This window comes from Asterias amurensis, chromosome 8, assembly GCF_032118995.1.
Source record: "Asterias amurensis chromosome 8, ASM3211899v1".
NCBI lineage: Eukaryota > Metazoa > Echinodermata > Asteroidea > Forcipulatida > Asteriidae > Asterias > Asterias amurensis.
In genome coordinates, this window is record NC_092655.1 from 1239636 (window position 1) to 1264763 (window position 25128).

General features: G+C 41.1%; 2 protein-coding genes across 2 annotated transcripts; one reads left to right on the forward strand and one right to left on the reverse strand.

The window, feature by feature from the left end:
* Positions 1–3769: 3769 nt before the first annotated feature.
* Positions 3770–5061, forward strand: LOC139940982 (forkhead box protein I2-like). Its single transcript, XM_071937388.1, has one exon. It carries the CDS (start codon positions 3770–3772, stop codon positions 4916–4918), a length of 1149 nt encoding a protein of 382 aa, XP_071793489.1. The 3' UTR covers positions 4919–5061.
* Positions 5062–7050: 1989 nt separating this feature from the next.
* On the reverse strand, positions 7051–25091 carry LOC139940435 (condensin complex subunit 3-like). The gene is made up of 21 exons (XM_071936679.1): positions 24994–25091; positions 24240–24357; positions 23435–23659; positions 22362–22590; positions 21191–21336; positions 20320–20404; positions 19432–19624; positions 18851–19000; positions 18160–18288; positions 17734–17947; positions 16582–16758; positions 15345–15572; positions 14640–14879; positions 13642–13823; positions 12809–12971; positions 12044–12214; positions 11275–11493; positions 10754–10865; positions 10140–10185; positions 9188–9328; positions 7051–8544 (listed from the first exon to the last, which is right to left on the reverse strand). Exons 2-21 carry the CDS (start codon positions 24348–24350, stop codon positions 8487–8489), a joined length of 3219 nt encoding a protein of 1072 aa, XP_071792780.1. The 5' UTR covers positions 24351–24357; positions 24994–25091; the 3' UTR covers positions 7051–8486.
* Between the last annotated feature and the right edge of the window lie 37 nt (positions 25092–25128).

A 25128-nucleotide genomic window follows, 5' to 3' on the forward strand; every position in this document is an offset into this window, starting at 1 on the left:
CAACTCGTTCATGTTTAGGGGTCTCAATTCTCTTTACCAAACAACAACAAAACCAAGTATTGTAAACAACACATTGATATGCAATAACAGCGCCGTGTCCTGTAGCTTCGGGCGGGCCCCAATACCTGGCGATGTTGACATGTTTACAGTTGGCTGGCACAGGGTGGAATCGATACCGAGGAGTTTGTGGGTGGGTCCCGGGCTCAATGGGTTGGATGGGGAGACATGTTTACGGGTAGCTGTCGTGGTTTGTTGTATCCGCGACAATGAAAAGAACTACACTTGGCCCTGGAGTCATCTTTCGGAAATTCCATCCGGCGAGAAGTTTCTCTTTATACAGTGGAGGGAAACTCAATCTCGAACTTCGAAACTTTTCTTCTTCATTTTGTGTGGAAACGAAGGTTGCGGTTTCAGTTAACTGGGATTGAAGTTACACACATCAGTGAACGGTTGTCTCGCGCAATATTTGTTCAGTATTTGAGGGCACAGTTTGGTGAATGTCAAAGACTGGGGTGGATTTCACAAAGGTAGTCCTAACTTAGGACTAGTCCTAGGCAATGCTAAGAGATAGGACCAGTCCTAAGTTAGGATGAGTTACTGGTCCTAACTTCGGACTGGTCCTATCTCTTAGCATAGCCTAGGACTAGTCCTAAGTTAGGACTACCTTTGTGAAATCCACCCCTGGACCCGATTTTACCGCCAAATTCTGCGCTAACGATCACGACTCCCCGCTCATATGCAAGCGCCGAATTTCTGCGCTAGCCGTGTAAGCGTAGAATGCCTATAATAACGCGGAGTATGCACGCGCAGAAGCAAAAACTCACCACTAACCCGTGAAATACGCTTACCGTAAGCACAGAATACCTTGCTTCCGTAAGCGCCGATTCTGTGCTTACGGCAAGCAGAGCCATGATACTCGGTGTATCCCAATATTATGCAGAAAGTACCAAACATCTTTCAAGTTCGGGCTCATCTTGGTTGATGACGACTTCTTGAAAGTAAGATGTCTTCTCCCCAAGATAATGTATCTAATTGATTCTCGATATTTGTCAGAATGTTACAATCCCATGTATTTCGGGAAGTCGTTCAGTAAGTAAGAATTGCGGTGGCACCGTGTAAACATCTCTTTAGAAGGAGGCCTGATGGTGGCTCTAAGAAGAACCTGTTTCTGCTCGACGTTTCGATCAGTGTGATCAGACTGTCTTCTGGAGAAATACTTCTCTACTTTCACGATGTCAATATTCAAAGATAGAATACATGGGGAAAGACGACATCTTTCTTTACAGATGTCGTCAAGTCATGACAGGATGTTTGGCATGTCAGCATCCTGCAGTTTATCCAAGGATTTCAAAGTGTGTGATGGCACTTCCAAAGCTCCGTAGTCGTCCATGAGCCGTCTGATTGTCAGAGTGACGTTACGGGCAAATAATTATTACCTAACCATAAGAGATAAGTGAATAAAACTGTCTGCAAACTGACACTGCCATCTCATCCCAAACCCTATAAGCACACCCCGATGTTATTCCATGTACTATTTACAATTCCCCATCACAAATCCCTTCAAATTAAACATAAACTAACAACATGTCCCATATCTTTTCGGTCCCCTAGGCAGATACCAGACGTTTTATTGTGGGTACATTAGGGATAAATTGTGTTTAGTGCAAATACAGACGAAGATTGCGGCAAACACAACAATCTTTTGTAATTAATATAAGTTTGAACGAAGCAGCTATTTTGGAGTCGGTGCTATCAGGTTGCGAGCCTGGGCTATGATTTCGGTCATGCACACGGTGCTAGGCGTAATGCATACCAGCATGGACGCCAGGCAGACCAACCTTTTAGGAACTGGATACGAGGGTTTGTGGGCTGGCTTAGGCTACTGGCTTTAGTGGATATATACGGGGCTGGGTTTGCAAGTTGGATTAGGCTATTGGCTCTTACTAACTTGAGGGGAAGCCACATCCAAAACGGTAACAAAGTCAAATCCGAAAAATTATTGTTGAAATTAAAACAAAGACTGACACAATGACAGGCGTGGACCAAGGGGTTTGGGGCAAGGTCTCTGGCTGCTTTTACCAATATTGACGGGGCCGAAACATCAAATTGACCAGCACCGAACCACCACGTTGCCCGGTGCCGAAATACAAAATTTACCGGGCCGAAACTTCAAATTGACCGGCACCGAACCATCACATTGCCCGGTGCCGAAACACAAAATTGACGGGTGAACTATCACATTGCTCGGTGCCGAAACACAAAATTTACCGGGGTTGAAATGCCAAAATGACAGGGGCCAAGATACCAAATTGACAAGGGCTGGGCCCAATTTCATAGAGGTGCTTAAGCAAAATATTCTGCTTAAGCAAAAAATTCCTTGCTTAGTAAAATCAGATTATCGGCAAAGACCCCACTCAATTGTTATGCTAAGTAAACAACAGCTAAATACCAGTCTCAAGCAATGTACATGGCATGACATTTTGGCCAGTAACATGTGTAAAATAAGCGAGCTATTTTCGTGCTTAAGCAAATTTTGTGCTTAAGCAGCTCTATGAAATTGGCCCCTGTTGGTTGATGACCGTGGAATATTGTTCCAACCCAACTTGTTTCACACGACAACCCCTAACTAATTATTTGAAACATTACAGTTCCCTAGCACCAAACACCTTGTAGTATACTGCCTTTCAAAGCAATTACAATGAACCCACTTTTGATCAGAAGTAAAACTCGACAAAAGAACAATATTTTATGGCGTTTTATTACGATCCCATCCTCGCCAAAATGTTGAATTGCTGGCACATTATAACACAATACCTGCCGGTGTCAGTTATTTGCATTACTATGTGAATTCCGCCAAAGTTTATTAGCAAGGAACTGGTTTAAAGACTACCATATACACGCTACAATGAAACATTTTGCCCTAATTTGTTGCGTCAATAAATGTTTTATTTTTTTTGTGTTTGTCGGCCAACAGACCGATGGCAGAATGCTCAACTCATAAAACCCCCACTTATCACAATCTAAAATTCAAACTAGAATTTACTGCGCTGACGAAGAGTCAAGGAAACGTTTTATTTTCTTTGTCACTGAAAGAAATTCCTGAAATATTTAAACACAACAGTACTTCTTGTAACGAGCCTCAAACGAAAACCCATCGGGTCCTACCTATTTTGAATCAAAATATACGGCTTGAAATCAGACTACACGTTTTATGACAGTTGTCTTTGATAAATGTATTAATTTAAACGTCAGTGCTCCAAGTTACGGCCTTGAGACAATCGCAAGTTATCATTTTCTGTTCAATAAATACTCGTAATTTCCTGACCATTTTCAGTCTGAGTTGACTCATTAGGAAATTGTTTTATCTCAGCGTAAATATTGTTGTGTATCGCTACACAAAACTATTATCACAATACAAACAATTGGCGGGATTTCTTGGTTCATGAACAAATACTCTAATCTTCACCATCGGTCGTTTGCACGCCGTGAATACGGACAGTGACGTCACCACGAACGAGCGAACTTCATTGGTCAGAAAGTACGCGTTGAAAAAAACTTCGGGGAAAGTACTGAAAGCTGATTGGCTGATTGGAGTAGTTTTGGTCGGACTGTGGTGTGTTTCAGTGATGAGGGTAGAGCGATGGTTAATTAGGTTTTGCATTCAATAAGGAAAACCTTGATGTGACAACATTACAGGAGTACCCACTCGGGCTGTAAAAGTTTTGATTCTTGATCTTTGGTTTCGAACCAAGCGGCATTGAAGTCAAGTATGCACCCGGCATTCCATAACATGTACCCATCACCAGTAGGTAGGCCTATGCAGCAACAGACAGTGGCTCCAGGCTATCTAGCTAGCCCTGCAGGAGCTTTTGACTACACCATGGCGTCTCCCTATCACCGAGGCCGTCCATCGGTGTGGCTTGGGGGAGCTAGCCCTACCGCCTTTGGGACCAACGTATCCACGGCGTACGGTCTTGGGACGGCTCCCCCACCGTCACCGTACATGACGTCCCCGGTATGCGGCGGTGGCTACCCGCACACAGCGCAGCACAACCCTGTCAGCACAGCACACTGCCACTACCCAACTGCCTTCCCATCAACGGACTTTGGTTGGTTGTCCCTCTCGGCCCAGCATGAACTCTATAGGATGGTCAGACCACCGTACTCCTACTCGGCCCTGATTGCGATGTCAATCCAGACCGCACGGGAGCGCAAGATCACCCTCAGTGGCATCTACAAATATGTTGCTGAAAACTTTCCCTTCTACAAGAAGTCTAAAGCCGGCTGGCAGAATTCAATCCGGCACAATCTGTCTCTAAACGACTGCTTCGTCAAGGTAGCTCGGGCGGACAGCGACCCGGGCAAGGGGCACTATTGGACCCTTGATCCCAACTGCGAAAAGATGTTCGACAATGGCAACTTCCGTAGGAAGCGAAAACGCCGTCAACTGAACACCGACAACGGTGTCAATACTGAAAACTCCGAGCAGCTCGTCAAGGATTTCAAAATTGAGTCGAATGAGAGCATCCTTTCACCCCCTAAGTTGCCAGTCACCCTTCTGTCTGATGGAGCTACATCTACCAGTCACCCGTTTCCGATCATCCCTACCAACCAAGTCCAAAGTGCTGACTCGCCCCAAGAACAGAAGCCTTGTCTTTACCAATCGTCTCAGAATGAAACCATTATTGCTTCTTTCACCGCTTTCGCTAACAAACAGTTTGCCGAATTCGGGCAGAGCGCGAGGGTCCCGGGCACCACGCCCAGCCCGGCTGAAAGTACGGCAGCTTTGGGTGGGATCGGGACCATATCTCCCCAGGATGAAGGCCTGGAACCAGGGCAGAGGAATCGAGGTGCGTCTCGCTATGGATTCAGTGTTCGGAGTTTGCTTGCTTATCCACATCACGAGATTGCCGAGTGAAATAATGACAGAACACAACTATACTCCCCAAACGGGGAAAACTCTATCAGCAGAAAAAAATTGTGACTTTTGATCGATTTATCCTCCGTTGGCCAATCTGCAGTATTTTTTATGAGCGGGGAATTAATTTCTACTGAACAACCCAATTCCCATCTGCACACTTTACTTTAAAAAAAAAACAAAACACCTTCAAAACCACAAACTAAAACTGTGAGCCTACAGCACTGTATAGTCTTTGATTTCTGAAAAAAATATTATAAAATGTGCACAAACTTTCAAATGACGTGTTCCGATTCTGAACTTCAAAGGAAAACGAGAATTTGCATTGTGTGTTTTTCCCTTTTAAAACTACTAGAAACAGTAAAATTAGAAGCAGCATTATTTGACAAATTAAAAAGAGGACAATTGTATTGAGAACAAGGGCTGACCAATATAAATAGATTTTTTTTTTAAAGAAACAACAAAACATGCCTACTATATCAAGTTGTCGTCAGCAACTGTAAATGAAATGTCAAAATAGAAACGCGTAATGTTTGTTTTTTGCTCTTTTGTGTCTGTATAGTTGAGCCGTCCAAAAAATGTTTAAGGACATATCACAAACCAACTGAATAAAATGTCTTTTTGCTGCTATTTTTAAGACGATTTAGTTTTGTTTGTAAAGTCCACAGTCAAAAACAAAAAAATCAAAGACCAGTAACGGCACTTTATGTGACCCGACTTACAAAACCTCTTACAAAAACTTACAAAACCTCTGAAAAACCTCCGAGACATGAGAAAACAGAAGGCTGGGGAAGAACCCAAATGCTCGTCACAAATCGGATATTCGGACTCGATCACAACTATTTTTGTGACGTGTTTCTAGAAAATACAACAAATCACGCCAATTTTTTTTTATACTTTTTTTTTTTTTTACAATTTCAGCACATTTGAGCAATTTTGGGGATTTATGTCGCTTTAAAAATGCTGTTATTATTGTTGTTATCATTGTAAGTTGTTACTTGTGAACATTCATTCTTACCAATGTTATGTAGTCCCCCTGTCCCCTAGAACGTTTTGACTAAAAAAAAACCTTGAAAACAAAAGTTTGCCTCAGTATCAGACATTTTTTGTAAACTTTTATCAAATGTAATTTGATACACATCCAGTGCATAGCTCAAACTCATTCTTTCTATGTTTCAGAATATAATTGTGATTACAAATTTCGACATTTTTGGTGGATGGGTCAAAAGAGATAACTATGGACAGGATCTGACAAAAGTGAACATTCATAAAAACTGTTTGGTTGCCTGGGTTACCCGTTTTAAGCTAGACCCAGAATCTCTCAGATTTACGAACGCTGTGTATCAACAGAAATACATATTAATTTATAGGTTTGGGCACACTGTAGACTATGTTGTCTCCTATAAATGGTCTTTCAATATTTTTCAAATCAAAGTATTCGCGGTAGAAAGATTACAAAAAATTTCGAAAATTAAACATTAATTATTCTGAATGGCGCCTAAACTACAGATTTATTTGGAAGTTATGAATGTTCCTTATGTACAAATTTGAAACTTAAAAAAAAAGAAGTACATGTTGATTATATTCTTGGTGAGAGTCATTGCTAATAAAATGATCCAAAACGAGGATCAAAGTTGTAGGAAGTATCATGGTGAAACTAAGGTATTTCCTTCTTTTGGTAACCCCTAGAGCCGATTTCACAAAAAGTTAAAGGCAGTGGACACTATTGATAATTACTCAAAATAATTATTAGCATGAAACCTTACTTGGTAACAAGTAATGGGGAGCTGTTGATAGTATAAAACATTGTGAGAAACGGCTCCCTCTGAAGTGGAGTAGTTTTCGAGAAAGAAGTAATTACCCCAAATTTGATTTAGAGACCTCAGAATTAGATTTTTAGGTCCTGAAATCAAGCATCTGAAAGCACACAACTTCGTGTGACTGGGGTGTAATTTCTTCCATTATTATCAAACAACTTTGACGGCCAATTGAGCTCAAATTTTCACAGGATTGTTATTTTGTGCATATGTTGAGATACAGCAAGTGAGAAGACTGGTCTTTGACAAATACCAATAGTATCCAGGGTATTAAACCAAATTAATGACAACTTTCATAGTCCACTATCGCCGAGGTCAAGTTATCAAATTTAATACATATTTCTGGTGACATTTATTAAGGATTATAATTGTGTTTAGAAATAAACCAAAGATGTAGGAAAATACAAAATGAATTGAACAATTGTTGAGAACTGCTGCTTTTTTTTTTAATGATACTTTTCTATAAAAAGAGAAGATTAAAACGAGCGAGTTAAATTCTAAAAGTCAATGATGTACAGTCATTTTATTAAACCAAACATAACAATGCAATGCTTTGTGGCAAAAGTAGACACTTCCTCCCGAAGCTCAAAAGTGCGTTTTTGTTTGCTCATCAAATAAATGCTTCCAATAGGCATGTTGATCCTTGGGAAAAAGTAGGACAATTTTATTGTGTACCAAGGGTCGACCTACATGTACATAGAGGCTCCAGTAAACTTTTCAAGGGAATTTTGTACAAAAGCAATTATGATTTTTCCATTGGGCAAAAAATCGAGACAAGAAATACAGACTTATTGGGAAAGAAATCATGCACGCTCCAAATAAGACATCGTTTAGGCCTACTATGTAGGTATTTATCAACACTGAGTTTATAAGACATCACAATACATTGATGTCATTGCTGATGTTTAGTTAAGTTGTTCTCCCGTTTAAAGGCAGTGGACACTATTGGTTTTTACTCAGAATAATGATGGGGGAAAAAACCTTACTTTGTGACGAGTAATGGGGAGAGGTTGATGGTAGAAAACATTGTGAGAAACAGCTCCTTCTGAAGTGCCATAGTTTTAGAGAAAAACGTAATTTTCTCACGAATTTGATTTTGAGACCTCAAATTTAGGACTTGAGGTCTCGAAATCAACCATCTAAACACACATAATTTCGTGTGACAAGGGTGTTTTTTTCTTTCATTATTATCTAGCAAGTTTGTTGACCAATTGAGCTCAAATTTTCACAGGTTTGTTATTTTATGCTTGAGATACACCAACTGCAAAGGCTAGTCTTTGACAATTACCAATAGTGTCCACTGCCTTTAATGCCTATTTAAATATTCCCTAAAAGTATTAGATTTTATACAGGGGCCTCACAAATTAAGTAAAACACATTAATGCTAAAAAGGGCTTTATACACACACACTCAAAAGCCTTTCACAAAGTAAATTTCACGCACTTGACTAACAGCTGTAAAATATAAGCTGGGTGTCCAAGCAGAAAATGTTGCTAATACATTTTCTGCTAAGCAGCAATGAGCAGGATACCAGTCACAAGTTGTACAGTTTGCCTGGTAACCTTATTCTGGTAAGCATAATTTTGTTGTGCTAAGCTACATTTTGTGATTGAGCAGTCCTGTGAAAAGGGGCCAAGGCCTCGAATCCAAAGTCTACATGTAAACAAATGTTTTGGGAAACTATGTGGCGCAAAGTAGATAAATATTTTGAGAAGATCTCTGGAACGGACTCGCCTTGAAAGGTCAAAGGATCAATTGCTCTCATCAGTATTTAAAGGAGCAAGAACAGATCGGTTTCTTCGACTGGATCTATAGATAGAGAAAAGGGAATCCATACAAGTTATTAAATTTTAAGCCATCTCGTCCAATATAAAAGTACAGGGCTGAACCAGACTTTAAGCGTGTGAAAGATAAAAAAAACCAAGATAAATTATTCTATTGACTTTTTTAAACCAACTTGCCCAATTAAATTTATCTAACCAAGACAACTTCTAAATCAAAGCTAGTAAATCATCTTCTTTACAGTATAAGTAACACCATAATTTCAATCTTACATAATTTTACTTTGTAGAATATTTAATTAAAAAAAAACACTTCGCCTCGGGTTCCATTTTCCCCCTCGAGTGTATATAACGCCATGGACCCCGTCACAGCGTGCAACAATTGTATAATGGACAGTGGGAGGTTGTTAAACATTCTGGGAGCAACATGGCTGAATGTCCGGTTGCGAGCAGATGAGAGTGTTCAGTTAGGCATTTGGTGTCAGAAGCTCATCGCAAGAAATACATATAGCTTGTAAAAAAAAACAAGACTGATATCACTAACCGTGATTTACATGGCTGAATGTCCGGTTGCGAGCAGATGAGAGTGTTCAGTTAGGCATTTGGTGTCAGAAGCTCATCGCAAGAAATACATATAGCTTGTAAAAAAAAACAAGACTGATATCACTAACCGTGATTTACTGGCCCTGATCTCAGACTCCGACTCGCTGTCGCTAAGCAGTGCAGACATCTTGACCTTTGAGCGTTGCCTTGACCTTTGTGTTCGGCGAGGCATGACGGCAGGACTCTCAAACACACTGTTCTCTGTATCCCTGTGGAGTAATTTAACACAATGGAAAAGAGTTATTCCAATACACTGTTCTTAAAGACAGTGGACACTATTGGCAATTGTCAAAGACCAGTCTTCTCACTTGGTGTATTTCAACATATGCATAAAATAACAAACCTGTGAAAATTTGAGCTCTATTTGTTGTCGGAGTTGCGAGATAATGATGAAAGAAAAAACACACTTGTCACATGAGTTCTGGCTTTTAGATGCTTGATTTCGAGACCTCAAATTCTAAACTTGAGGTCTCAAAATCATACTTCTCTCTCAAAAACTACGTCACTTCAGAGGGAGTCGTTTCTCACAATGTTTTATACTATCAACCTCTCCCCATTACTCATTACCAAGTGAGGTTTTATGCTAATAATTATTTTGAGTAATTACCAATAGTGTCCACTGCCTTTAAGGCCCAGTGACCAGGGGGTAATAATGTGAAGTGCTTTGGGACGCTCTCCGGGTGTGAAAAGCGCTTAATTAAAACGGGTTATTACTATTATTATTATTATGTTAAATTTAGTAGTGAGAAGCGATTGCACTAGCCACCATTATAACTTGTATTGCGCTCTCTCCAGGACCAGCCTATTCATGGGCGCATAACAACACAAATAAGAAAATTACACAGACAAAATTTCAGAAAAAGTACACCAGTAAAAATAAGCAAAATAGAAATCTAAGCCTATGGCAAAAAGGTATATGAATGTCATAATGCTGTAAATTTAACAATGCAACTTAGAAAGCACTTGACACCAATGCAATTGTAATTGGACGGCCATTTCTTGTGGAATGTCAAAACTTACTCATCAAGGGCGACTCCAGGTTGACCTCTAGTTGACCTTTGCGTATCTGTGTCAGCGAGAAAAAAAAGTGAAGAAACATTGAGATTTTATACCATCATAGCCATCTAGGTCAAGTACCCTGTACACATCGTTTTACTGATAAATAGAATGCAAAAGAGCAAAGTCCAATTTCAAAGAGCTGCTTAAAGACACTGGACACCGTTGGTAATTGTCAGAGACAAGTCTTCTCACTTGGTGTATCTCAAAATATGCATAAAATAACAGAACTGTGAAAATTTGGGCTCAATTGGTCATCGAAGTTGTGAGAAAATGATGGAAGAAAAACACCCTTGTTGGATGAATTTGTGTTCTTTTAGATAAGAATAAAAGACTCCTAGCTAGAAGTCTTTTATTATTTTAGTGAGAAATTACCTCTTTCTCAAAAACTACGTTACTTCAGAGGGAGCCATTTTCCACAATGTTTTATACTATAAACAGCTCTCCAATGCTCGTTACCAAGTCAGTTTTTAAGTTAATAATTGTTTTGAGTAATTACCGAATGTGTACCTTTCCTTTAAAACACTAAATTTCAGTTATTCTTAAAACCCTGATTTTCTTGTCTGAAAAAAACCTACCATTCTGCCCATCCTCTGCACTGGTCTGTTTGGTGCTGGATGGTGTGGCATTAACTGGTGGGACACGTTCAGTCACCGACGGCCGTGCGGTACCATCCAGCTCTCCAGCTTCCTGTGTAAATGTTAAGATAACAAAATAACAAAGGTTTAATACTAATAATAATAATAATGGGTTCTAATATTTTAAGTTATCACACAAGCGCGAGTGGAATACAGAAAAATATAGCGCTTCTGCGTCGCATATCCATAAGCGCGCATGTGATAACCTATTTATCTTCAAGCAAACTTGGTGCGTGACAAAACACAAACGACATGTCATTCTGCATGCGCGTTGAATATGAAGTACACGTTGGAGTTTGTGTTTATTGAGCGCTGACACGATGCTGTTTTGCCAACTTTCAAAATGGCCGCACAAACACACGCTAAGCAATGCCTGTTTTTTTCAACTTAAAAAATGGCCGCCTACTCACGTGCCTGGTCGCGTATAAAGGCCAGTGCGCCCTCTAGTGCTCTAAACCCACCTCTTCAATGGCAGTATTATCCGCCTCCTGGAGACTCTTATCACCAGTGACTCCAACATCATCAACTTGGGCAACCTCCTCATCCTTAGGTGCAGTCTCACCATCATGAGGGGCAGCCTCGTGGTCCTGAGGGGCAGCCTGCTCGTCCTGTTTCAGGTACTCCTGAAGCCCCTGGTAAAACTTGTCCAGTTGTTTCTTGACCATTTTCTCTTCGGCTTGCTGGAAAATTAATTTTAAAAGTCGTCACTATATAAATGTATGAACTATTTGTTTATTGATTTCATCTGATGCTGGTGACAGTCTTCAAGGCAACAAGGTATTAAAGGCAGTGGACACTATTGGTAATAACTCAAAATAACTATTAGCATAAAACCTTACGCGGTAACGAGTAATGGGGAGAGGTTGAACGTATAAAACATTGTGAGTAACGGCTCCCTCTGAAGTAATATAGTTTTCGAGACAGAAGTAATTTTCAACGAATTTGATTTCGAGACCTGAGACTTAGAATTTGAGGTCCTGAAATCAAGCATCTGAAAGCACTCAACTTTGTGTGACAAGGGTGTTTTTTCTTTCATTATCATCTCAACTTCTTCTCGTTAAATTATCAAGAACCAGGCCTCTTTGGGATTAAACCACTAGTTGAAAACCTCTTCACCACACATTGATTCCTTTACATTGACTCATTCAATTTTTCTTTGTGGGGGTGGGGAGGTGGGTCGAGCTATCTCTACAATTAAGTCTCCAGCATCTTTGTGACCGTCATCCATACCTGCATCATCTGCTCGGCCAAGACGCTAAGATCCTTCAAAGCAGCAGTGTTTGAGGAGGTCAGATGGAGCAGATTGAGGGCCTTGCATAGGACACGCACCCCCGGAGCCTCCATATCCTGCAGGATCTTATTGCACACCTTGAGAGCAAGACTATCATGTACAGAGCTTTCCTGTATAAGAATAGTAATCAATGTACGGTTAGTGAGGAATGATAGTCTCCATTCAAGATGTCAAAGTCATCCTGAAGGAACATTGTCTTGCTGGCATAGACGACACTGTACTAAAAATGCATGAGAAGACAAAACTCTTTTAACAAAACAAAATCAATGCCAGCATTTAATTTTAAATAGACATCTGGAGTTTTCTTTAAGCAGGAGTTTTCTTTAGCTGCCTTAGCACACAAATTTACTAATCACCAAACAATTTTGCTAAGCTGGAAAAGGGTTTCCAGCTAAAGTATAATATGAAGTGCACAGTTTGTGAAAAGGGTTACATGCTAAAATCTCATGTTCACAGTTTGTAAATGGTTCCGCGCTTAATTTTTTGTGCTAAGCAGAAATTGTCAAAGCTACATGTACTGCTTAAGCAGCTCTATGGTATTGGACCCTGAGGTTAATTTCACAAAAATAGTCCTAACTTAGGACTAGTCCTTTGAGTAGTTAAACACTTAAGGCTGGTCCTCGTCTTAACTTGAGCTAAGGAATTGTCTTCACTCTTTGTGAAATCTACCCCAGGTGTCTTAGGGTTAATGTTAAGGAGCATACCTGCAAAGCAGTCTCCTGCCTCAGGTTTCGCTGATCCGTCAGGTTGACCAACAGCTCTGCGACGTTATTCTCATTCACCTGGGCCAGGGGGGAGGTGGTCGGTGCATTGAACAGCGTCTCTAGTGTCGGAAGAAAAGCTTCCTCCACACAGTCCTGATTAGCCCTGAGAATCAAAACATTAAACTTCAGCAAGCGGCATCCAAGCATATTTTAAAAAACTTCAAGGGAAAGTATAGACGATGTGACCTGTGACATCACACGTTTACAAAAGAGCCACAGAGCCTGGGCTTCCTGCAGGCAGGATTTGTACAAAGCCTAATGGAAGAAATCATACAATATTATATGTGGAAATTATGACACAAAATGTCACTTTTCCCATAGGACCTGTGTAGTATTGTGCCTGCCAGAATACTGAAAGAATGTAAAAGGTCACACTTATTGTACACTTGGTCTATACCCCAGGTTTTTTTAACCGTTCGCTTGTTTTAAAACTATACATAGTTATATAAAATACTAGCCTGTGTAAATTTGAGATATAGCCGACAACCCAGAGCGCTTATGTCTACTCAGGAAGAATAAACCATCATTTGAATACACAATCTGAGAGACCAACCATTTGACCGATCGGCCCAACCATCCATCAGTCCGACCAAACGAACAGCTAAGCAACCGTTCAACTAACCAAACATTCATCAATCAATTATATAATAAATAAAAAAACAAAAATAAATGTAAATAAATATTATACAATAAGTAAACAAAAAACATTGTTATATTTATTTACAAGCTTGATAACTTTTTACTCCCATCATCAAGTTTTAACTAATCCTTACCTCGTTGCAAAAGCAAAGAAGGGGAGGAATGTTCCGAGACAGTGTCTAAGATGGAGGTCCTCCTCGGTGGTTGGGTTGTACCACAGCAAGAGGAGACGAGACAGGAGCTTTGGGCTCGTCACTCTACCAGAGAGAAGGAGCTTCGCCATACCCTCAGCGACAACTGTACAAACCTCAGAGCTCTGACAAGAAAAATAAAAAAGCAAAAAAAGAAGAAGTTATTGGCTTGATGTTTCACCCCTAGCAGAGTCGTCCTTGAAAGCTAAATGACAACATGACATTCGAAACAAGTATAGTGGTGAAACAGAAGCAGTTAAAGACACTGGACACTTTAGGTAATTGTCAAAGACCAGTCTTCTCACTTGGTGTATCTCAACATATGCATAAAATAACAAAACTTTGAAAGTTTGAACTCAATTGGTCGTCAAAGTTGCGAGATAATAATGGAAGAAAAAAACACCCTTATCACACTAAGTTGTGCCCTTTCAGATGCTTGATTTCGAGACCTCAAAATCTAATTCCGAGGTCTTGAAATTAAATTTGTGGAAAAGTACTTCTTTCACGAAAACTACGTTACTTCTGAGGGAGCCATTTCTCACAATGTTCAATACCATCAAGTGAAGAAAGAGAGAAGAAAATCAAAACCCCAAAAGAGGACATCGGCTTAAAAGAGGAAATCTCACATGCCTGTATATAGCGCACGTATCTACCAACAAGGTTCTCAAGGCGCTGAGAATATACAAACTTTCAGAAAGATATGTTTTTGAAGTGATGAGTTCTGAGACCCAATTATGTAGCACCTTATAAAGGTTTTACAAGGTGCTACAGCGCATGCCAGCAGCCACAGCTAGGAACACCGAGGCGAACCCATACTCTGTGCACTGGGTTCTTTTACATGCGTTACACAACGCATGGGACCAATGGCTTTACTCATCAGGTACCCTTTACCATGGAGAAAATGCCTTGGTGCCCTTGCCCTTTCAAGGCCTGTGACTCACCTCGTTGTCCAACAGCCTTGTTAGGATTGACAGGACGCTGTTAGCTGCATTCTTGTCCTGTTGCTGTGCCCCTGCAAAATCCTCTGCCCCCTCTTCCTCGTTGGGGCTATCGGCAGGGCTGCCGCTCCTTGAAGACCCACTAGAAGCTATCTTGAAGGCCTCTAGTCCGTAGGTATGCAGGAGATCAAAGATGGATTTCAGGGCAGTCACTTGGATCGTCTCCTGATCCACTTGGGAAATCTATTGTGGTTTAAAATCAAATTTAATATTCTTTATCCCCGATTCAAATTTTCCATCTGTAAAATAACTCAGGCATGATATTTGGATAAACGTAGAAACATTTTATCGAGTACAAGGTGTAGGCTTCAACAGACTTTTCAGACTATTTAATCACAATTTAACTGATTTTTCTCAGGGGCAAAAACCCCAGAAATCAGACTAAAGTAGGAAGAAGGAATACCATGTAGGGTGTCGTGGCCGAGCGGATAAGAGCATTAATTTTACAAGGTGATTACCGACCATACACCTTCCCGATATGGAAAGGTTTGCCGTAAACACCATTACTGACCATCTCTAAGTGAGTTGGGGTCGTTCTGAAAAGAACCGTTGGTTTCAACTCTACGCTTCGATCAGTATGCTCTGATCGTCTTCTGGAGAAAGCTGGACTCTGAGGGTGCATACACCTTCCCTTTAAAGAGCACATACCTGCATAAGGAGAAGCAAGTGCAGATGAGCCAAATCACGGCTGAGCTGGGAGGCTAGCCCAATGCACTTTACAGCCATGTTGCGGACAGACAGGTCCACGTTCTGGACACCAGGGAGCACCAGTGTATCGATGAGGGTCTGCAGGGTGGGACTCAGACCTCTGGTGGTCAAACGTTGCAGCATCTCGCTAGCAATGGTCAAACACTTCACTAAAGTCGCTGGGTCACTCTGTATAAAGGAAACATGGACACCACAAATTGAGGAAACTCAGTTTCATGGCACTGGAGACTTTCGGAACAAAAACTAAAAGTTCATAGATTTACAAATAACTTACAGAGTTTACAGAAGGTAATGGTGAAAGACTTCTGTGAAATAGTATTCCATTACATGCTTTACCTTTTGAGAAAACATTAAAACAATTATCAATTCTCGATATCCAGAATAACTGATTTATTATAAACACATGTCATGAAACGGCAAAACGTGCTGAAACAAGGGTGGGTTTTCCCGTTATTTTCTCCCGACTCCGATGACCAATTGAGCCTAAATTTTCACAGGTTTGTTATTTTATATATAAGTTGTGATACACCAAGTGTTGGCCTTTGGACAATACTGTTTACCGATGTTGGGAAATTGCTTTAAAGGCAATGGACACATTTGGTAATTGTCAAAAACCAGTCTTCTCACTTGGTGTTTTCCAACACATGCACAAAATAACAAATCTGTGTAAATTTGAACTTGATTGGTCATCGAAGCTGCAAGAAAATAATGAAAGAAAAAACACCCTTGCTGCACACACTTGTGTGCTTTCAGATGCCTAATAAAAGGCTTCAGGCCTGAAGTCTTTGACAGTATCAGAAATTACCTCGTCCTCAAAAACTACGTACTTCAGAGGGAGCTCGTTCTCAGAATTTTAAAGACATTGTTTGAAAAATGACTCATGTGCTACCAAAGTTGTCTAGTAGCATGTATGCTGTAGTTGGTGTAGAGTTGTTATATCGCCCTCTATTGACTGTAGTTGTTAATTCTATAAGTTGCAATCCAAGATGTCTGACCAATAATAATCGTATCATGAATCAGTCTAATCTAACATGTCCAAGTGTCTCAGCGGATAAAGCCTAAACACCACAGTTGTTTGCCTCCAAGTTGCCTCGTGTGACAAGAGCCTATAACAGCTGCAATAAGGTTGTTAAAATTACACTTTCTTCCAAATTGTACTCTTATTTTTGAGTCTCACCTTCTCGGTACGGACTTCCCGGATGCTGATGCTGGATTCCTCCAGCAGGGATTGTTTGCTAGCCTCCAATTCAGACACTATCTCCTTCAGCTCAGCCGCTCGGCCAAAGTCCTCTTTGTTAACGCAATCCTCCAACGCGTCTCTGGCCTGGTTCAAGTCAACACGAACGCTGGCCAACTAGAAGAGGAAATTTTTATACCAAATGGAATGAGGAAGAAATTCTGTGCAGGAAAAATTCAATCAAAATTTGAACTGTTGTACGAGTTTAGTGGAAAAAATCTCAGTGATATTTATACTCGGGTGAGATTCGAACCCCAACTTTGGTTATATGAATTGCGTCTAGCTACTGGGCAACCTCGGTGGTCTAGTTGGGAAAACATCTGCTCTAGAATTGCAAGGGTTGTGGGTTCGAATCCCACACGAGTAATATGCCTGTGATTTCTTTTACAGAGCTTAGGAAAGTACTGAGTATACATACAGAGCTGACACACATTCGTGTTAAGGGTAAAAACCAATAATAACATGTGACCTGTGTTCCACCAATCAAAAGACAAGGATCTTTATGTGTGCAATATATAAATCTAGTAATTATTATAACACTATATTCTCATTGCAGATAATAATAATAACCAGATTTGTATAGCGCCATTCCATCTAGATCATGGCGCTCAGCAACAGGCAATAAAAAACAACTACAATTAAAGAGTAACTGGAAACAGGTGGGTTTTTAAGTTGTTTTAGAATGACGAAACAGTGTTCAGTGTTCTGATGCGAGATGGTACACTGTTCCACAGTTTCGGGCCGGCAGTTATGAAGGCTTTGTCAGTGCTCGTGTTTTTTGGACCTGTGTTCCGACAGCAGTGTACTATCACAGCAGGATCGAAGACCGGACCGAAGACCGGACCGACCAGAAACATGAAGTTGGATACAGCGATGAAGGTATTGTGGAGCTGTGTGGTGCAGACATTTAAAGATGAGGAGTGCGACCTTAAATTGAATTCTTTGCCGAACGGGAAGCCAATAAAGTTGGGTTAGTAGCGGAGCCGCCTTTCACGTCTGTCAACGGCAAAAAAAGCGTGCTGCACGGTTTTGCAGTCGCTGGAGTTTTCCCAGATTAAAACAAACTACTGTACTCCCCAAGATTTGACTTACTTTAAGATCCTTCTTGCGCTGCTCCTCCTGGGTGATGCTCGTCTCCAAGATGGAGATGGGCTCTCTGACATCGGCGATGATCTCAGCAGTCAGAGGGACGAGCTCCTCATCCCCAGGGTGTAGTTTGGAGTAGTGGGTCATAAGCAGGGGGACGAGGGAAGAGGGAATGTGAGGTGTGATCAGCATGTCGTGTATCATCCCATCAAGTTGCTTCCTGCGTCAAAGTAAAACAAAAATAGATCATAACTTTTTCTGAATCGTTTTTCTCTGTGGGTGGATGATTGATCGCCATCAAAGACAGACTGTGGATATCTTTCTGCGGGATATGAACCCACAGAGTATAGACCTTGATCACGATTGAAATTGAATTCAGTGCTCTTAACCGCTCGGTCACTACACTTCCATACACATCTTGAGCATACACACCTTCCTACTTCATCCGAGAGGTCCAGACTGCCGCACATCTTGAGCAGCTGTTGAGCGACAAACTCCTGCTTTAGCGTTTCTTCAACTTCGGTCTCATTCAAAGCAGCTGGCTTCAGATTATCAAGGAAACTGCAAACAAAGGGAATCGTAGTTATAACACCTAGGCTTGATTTCATAGAAACGCGAAAAGTAGTTAAGCACAACAGAGTTTTCAGCCAAAACACAATGCAACCTGCACCATTTCGGACTGGTTACGTGCTAATTTTAATAGGTGCCCTGTCAAATTTGACCCCGTTTTAAAGCTCTCCATTATGATGTGAGTGTTTTTTGTAGTGGGACTTGCAATTTTCAATCTCATGCATGTTTAAAGATAAGACAGTTCCACCAACAAAGTAGCTTCTGGAGCTAACTTGTTCAAAGAAAGGAAAATCCCACCACATATGTTTTTACTGCCGGCTTCATTTTACATGGTAATTTGTTTGTATTACTATATTGTTACTGTTGGCTTTATACTGACCTTATGAGGAAATTTTTTGCAACAGATTTCAGTATGTTTTTACGGGTCAATGGTTTAATGCCCCAACCCTAGCCACAACTGCGAGGAAATTTATTGTTTTAACATTGAACTTCTTGGACTTGCCCCTGACAAATTCTAGCACTGGATAGAGATTTTCCCTTGGCCTGCACGTACCTTCTGAGGTATTTGGAGAACACAGAGACGCTTGGTAGCATTCTCTCGAGCAACGCTTCTCCCTCTGTGCCGCTGCTCTTCAGGAAACTGCACAAACACTGCCAGTAGAGGGCACTCTCACACGTTAGTTTCTCTGCTGGAACGACCAATCTATTTGCAGAACAAAAGAGTATATACGGATTAGACGCTGCAATGGTTCAATATCATGGGTCATCAAGACTATGATGGCCTGTGGTCTATTTAAAAATAATAAAATAAAAAGTATGCATTTTTTTCAGACCAAGGAAGCCCCCTGAAAGCACAAACTCCTATTCATCAGGGCAAATTTTCATAGAGCCTGTAAGCTCAAAAACTAAGCACAGAAAAATATTGCTTACCAGAAGCGGGTTATCAGCCAAATCTACATAAAGTTGCATTACACTGGTGTGACTGGTGTCCCGCTCAATTTTTGCTTAGCAAAGAAATAGATGTCAAGCAGTATTTCTGCTAAAGAGCTTTAGGAAATTGGGCCCAGGTCCTAAACATTCGCGAAACCCTCTCTACTCCAACAGGGAAACTCAAACTTGTTGAAAAACACTTACGTGCCGTCGAGCAGATCAAAGTTGTCGACCAGTTCCTGAGGTTGGACCTTCTTGAAGATGACGTTAAGGGCCAGCTCAGCCGTCTTGCAGGAGTTCTCTACATCCAGGCACCCTAGTAGATCCAGAACGTTCCCGTCATAGATGCGAAGCCATGCCTGTAGGAGCTTGCCAGCACACGCATCCTTCACTGAATCTATGAGTAAGAAGCAATCACAGGAGTCAAAGGGGAAAACTACAGTGGGATGTTTCACAAAAAACAATTTTAAGAACGGTTTCCAACCTGCCTTTTGTGTTTAAAGGCAGTGGACACTATTGGTAATTACTCAAAATAATTATTAGCATAAAATCTTACTTGGTAACGAGTAATGAGGAGAGGTTGATAGTATAAAACATTGTGAGAAACGGCTCCCTCTGAAGGGATGTAGTTTTCTAAAGAGAAGTAATTTTCCACGAATTTGATTTTGAGACCTCAAGTTTAGAATTTGAGGTCTCGAAACCAAGCATCTAAAAGCGCACAACTTCTTGTGACAAGGGTGTTTTTCTTTCAATATTATCTCGCAACTTCGACAACCAATTGAGTTCAAATTTTCACAGGTTTGTTATTTTATGCATATGTTGAGACGCACCAAGTGAGAAGACTTGTCTTTGATAATTACCAATAATGTCCAGTGTCTTTAAACGAAGGGGACAGTAAAAACAAAACAAACAACAAACGTACAAACAAACAAAGGCCACCGTAAAAGAACAGCATTAATCAGGACCCACATACTATCCGGGGAGAATTATTGACAGATCTTTTTTTTGTGGAGCCGTCTTATCCAGAGAGTTATGTTTCCTCTTCTTAGTATAACGTAATTACTTGGAATCCTAAAGAGATGAGTATTGTACCTGCACGATCAGTCAGGCCATCTTGTAGCAACCGTACACGTTGGGCGATGGTCAGCGCCTTGATGTGCACTTTCTCTGCTAAGACCTGAAAGCAAATGTAATATGGTCAGCTTGGCGCAATTGTGCTCATAATGAACGAAGTCTGAAGTTATGTTTCCGCATCTATGACAGAGTACAACAACCACCGACTCAAACCTCACTCTGTGGTAGTGAAGTTATTAGTGAGAAGTCTCCTTGATCCTCTAAAGCGGAAGTAGTTGTCCCAGCTGTTAGCTAAAAAAAAAGCAGGACAGCTCTTTTCAGAACTGAGAAGTCTACCGAATTTGACAAATCTACCCTGCGGTAGTAGATATGTCTTCCGAATAAAAAAAATAAAATTTACTCCGCGGTAGAAGTATATAAAGCAAGACAAGATAATAATAATTTTGAAGTCTTATATAGCGCACGTATCTACCAACAAGGTTGATAGGTTATTGCAGTGATGAATTCTGAGACCCAATTATGTAGCACCTTATAAAGATTCAGAATGTGCTACGGCGCATACAGCAGCCACAACCAAGAACACCGGGGTTAACCCCTTCACTTTTTGATAAGTGCACTGGGTTCTTTTACATGCGCTATACACTACCTTGGACCAATGGCTTTAAGTCCAATCCAAAGGACGAAGCAATGGTTAAGTGTCTTGCTTAAGGACACAAGTGTCACGGCTGAGGATTCAAACCCACACTCTGCTGATCAAAAACACCAGAGTTTGAATTTGGTGGTCTAAACGGCTCGGCCAAGACACTTCCACAAGATCTCAAAAGAACATAATCAGCAAGTAGATATACACACGGTGTTACTGCAATACCAAATATACATCAATTCGAACCTGATAAGCCGTCTTCCTGATCACTTCTTTGACGTCATGGGTAAGCTCCAGGATCTGTGGAACCGTCTTGGTGGTCATTGTGATGTTGATCAGAACGGCACGACGGACCTCGTAGCTACCATCAAACTTCATCAGATGCAAATAAGCTGCAAGCAAACGCAATCATATTTTTATTACTTCTATATAGTGGTTTACTACTATTTCTTTGTCCAAGGCGGTCGCAACATTTCCCCAACAATTTTTGTCCACAGCACAACTCAAGGGGTGCGTTTTTGTGGTCGTGGTCGTTACCAATAACTGTTTTGGTTGAACTTGCCATTGGTTGATCACTTGCCAATGGTCCACCTAAAACGCATCCCTAGTGAACCTGCTGCCCTGATGTACACACACACAAGTGTCTAAAAACCTTTTTTTTTGCTACAGCCCCCTTTGGTTTTGTACCCACTTTCCAATGAGGACCGTTATCTAAACAGGGACCCTGTTGCCCTCTTTTGTTATAGGTACCCGGTTTTAATGTGTGTACCAACTCACACACAATCTTACAGGTCAGGGTTCAGGCCTGTATGCTTCGTTTTTGAAAGGGCAAGGGCACCAAGGCATTTTCTCTTAGGCAAAGGGCACCCTATGAGGAAATTGTAAATTTCTACTGGAGCATTTCAAGGGCACCGAGGCACTGGCAAGGGGCCTCCAGTGCCTCCGTGAAGTATCAGGCCTGAGGGTTTGTGGGATCCTTCCTCCTAATGTTCTATTGTTACTTTTCCTTAAGGCTCCCCTTGTGGGGTCCAGTTGAACAAAAACAACTTTGCTCAATTATAATGACCCCACAATAGCCCTTCTGTAAGAACTACTGTGTGCCAGTGAGGATGTGAATTATTGACTGTGGTCAGTGGTCCATTTCAAGCCCTGGGCCTAATTTCAAGAAGCCTTTAAGCACAAAAGCTTACTAAGCACAGCAAAGTATTGCTTAACAAAAACAAAATTACATTAAGTTTACATTGTTGTGAGTGGAACCCCACTCATTTTTTGCATAGCAAAGAAACTTGTCAAGCAGTATTTTCTGCTGAACAGCTTTATGAAAGTGAGCCATGTGCATTTTGTAAGATCCCACTCTATTTGATTACTGCCTGTGACGTCCCTCATATCGTTATTGAACAGTGAGATTGTCTCTTACTGGTTATAACTGGACAGTCAACATCGCTTGGTTCTTGCAGCCTTGACACGGCCGTCACGGCCTGAGTACGCACGGCAGGGAACTTATCGTGCAGTCGGATCAGCATGCAGTCGTAGATCTGATCAAAGAGGTCTTCGTCGATCTGCGCATTGTCGCCGAGGCTGTTCAATAACTTGTTGATCATTTGGCAGACGCGGAAGCGAACAGCTCGGTCCTGTGCATTGTGATTCTTTAAAGGGGGAGAACAATTTTTAAATTAGAATTTGTTCGTCATCCATGTCCAAATTAATGGACTACTGGCTACTGGATGGAATGTTGCAAAACTCCTATGCTTCAACATTGCTGTTGGCTGCAGCCATAGCTAAAAGTTCTGCCTACTCTATCAGCATGTGGAAGCTGAGATCATAATCAATCAAGATTCGGGGTCAACCAAAAGACTAGTTGACTAGAGCGAGATTTAAACCAATGACTTTCGTATTCGCTGGCACTCTACCAACTCAGCTACCTAGCCCTATCTATGTTGGTGGTCCGTCTCCCTATTTTGGCACTATCTTTGTTCAGGGGAAGCCATGTAACTGTTAACTGTTGTGTGGACAGGGATCACACCCAAGTTTACAACCTGGGCCCAGTTTCATGAAGCCTGTATCCACACAAATTTGATTAGCATGAAATTTCTTCCTCGATAAAAACAGAATTATCAACCAAATTTCCGTTTGTTGCACATTGCTTGTTACTGGTACTCAGCTGTTGCTTGCTTATCCTGCAAATCACCTGGAAATTTGGTTGGTAATCCTGTTTTTATCAAGGATGAAATTTCATGCTCAGCAAATTTTTGTGCTTACAGGCTTTATGAAATTGGGCCCAGGAAAGCAGTAGCCAATAATTGTGACATAAAGATACCAGTTTGTTTTGGTATTGTGGTTGCTGTGCGCCATTTCCAGTCCAAATGCAGCCAGCCCAAAGGGGCAGACTTATCTGGCATCCTGTATTACGCCCAAGTAAAACTTTTGTTTGCCCACTAAATGGTTTTAATCACAAGTTGTCGCAAGTTTACGGCTCTGATTTCAACCCACCTTGAACAGAAATGCAAAGAGGAACAGCAGGAAGTTATTGTCAGGTGTCTCTGCCGATTCCTCGACCTCTGCTTCTTCCCCGGAGTCCTCCGTGTTGGCGAACGACACGGCAAACTTGGCGACAAAATCCAGAGTTCGCTCAACAGCAGGCTCTCGCTTGAAGATAATCAGAGCATGCTTGAAGTAGCTTAAAAACTCCTGGTGGAACGGTGACTTGTCTTCCAGCTGTTAATTTATAATTAGGAAATAATAATAGATGTATGATGTACTTGAGTTAAACTCTTTTCACACTACTCTGTCCCCCGAGGAGCAACTCCAGGAAAAATGGTCAGTCCTTTAATACTTGGATTGGTTTACCCCCTTTACCCCTGACCTAACAATAAATGTACTGGGGTGGATTTCACAAAGAGTTTAAACTAGTCTTATCTTGAGTTATGACAGGTTACTCGTCCTATCTTAAGACAAGCCATACATTTTTTTGTATCTCCTACGACTAGCCCTAAGTTAGGACTAGTCCTAACTCTTTGTACTCTGTGAAATTGACCCCTGGTACCAGACGTCTTTTACGAGCATTACGGGACATTAACATTTTGTCCATAAGGATGGAGCATGGAGCAGTAATGGTTATCGGGTCTTCTTACTAAAGGACACTAAGGGTCATGACCAGGACTCGAACCCACACTCCACTGACCAGAAACTAGTCTGGTGTACTTAATAAATCCACTCAGCCATAACACACCACATGTCTTATCTTACAAAAAACTTTACTTTTAAGTCTTCTAAATTTGATAAAGATATGATATACCTTGTCATACGTGCTTCTAAGCGCTGCGGTGAGCTTGGCATGGTTGTGCACTCCATTTTGACATTCTCCAAAAACCTCCAACAGTGTTTTACCTTGTTGTTTGCTTGGCATGCTGGAACTGAACAAAACAACAACCAAAATATTTCATGATCGTTGATTTGAATACAACACGGACTCACTGATTTATAAAAAGGTTAATAATATTCGTACTATAATAATGCGTCCCATCAACCTACATACTATTACATGACCTATGGCTATATATGTTGGGTCGATCGCGCTGCGCAATTAAAAGATCAATTGTCAATTGGTCGTGCAGCAGTCGGTCGATCGCGCAACACGATCGGTCGAATATTGCGCCATCGACCAGTTGGGCCAAGATACGGAGTGGATTGGACCGATTTATGGGGCTAGTTCATGTTGACATTGTGTTGTGTTGTCAATAAATATAATAAGGTTTATCGAGATTCAGAAAGGCACTGCATTGTGCCGTGTGGGAAGGAATATGGGGTAGTTACTATGCAATTTGTACGACTCGCGCACGCAACGCCTGTACCTTTGTGTGGGTTCAACAGCGCCCTCTCTTGATATTTTGCTATTCGCGATAAACCTTATGTCAGACTCAGTCATCAGATTGTGTTGACAAAATTAGAAAATATATTTTCCAAATTTTTAAGGAATAAATACTTGAAAATATGAAGCTTATGGTCAATGAGAGTATGCTATGACTTAAGTACAACAACACAACACTTACACAGATTTCTGCTTCTATTTATTGATGAATCAAAATCGAAATGTTGTTTTCTTGGTCTTGCAGTTCTTGCATTCAAAACGGCCGCCACCTATCGTTTATGTTTTTGGAGGGGGATTTCTGAAATTGGACTTTCCC

Coding starts and splice junctions, on each gene's coding strand:
- LOC139940982 (XM_071937388.1), top strand. CDS start 3,770: ATGCACCCGGCATTCCATAACATGTACCCATCACCAGTAGGTAGGCCT.
- LOC139940435 (XM_071936679.1), bottom strand. CDS start 24,350: ATGCCAAGCAAACAACAAGGTAAAACACTGTTGGAGGTTTTTGGAGAA. Junction 15,573..16,581: donor GGGAAGTCCGTACCGAGAAG/GTGAGACTCAAA, acceptor TCCTTTATACAG/AGTGACCCAGCGACTTTAGT. Junction 11,494..12,043: donor TGGCCGAGCAGATGATGCAG/GTATGGATGACG, acceptor TTAATTTTCCAG/CAAGCCGAAGAGAAAATGGT.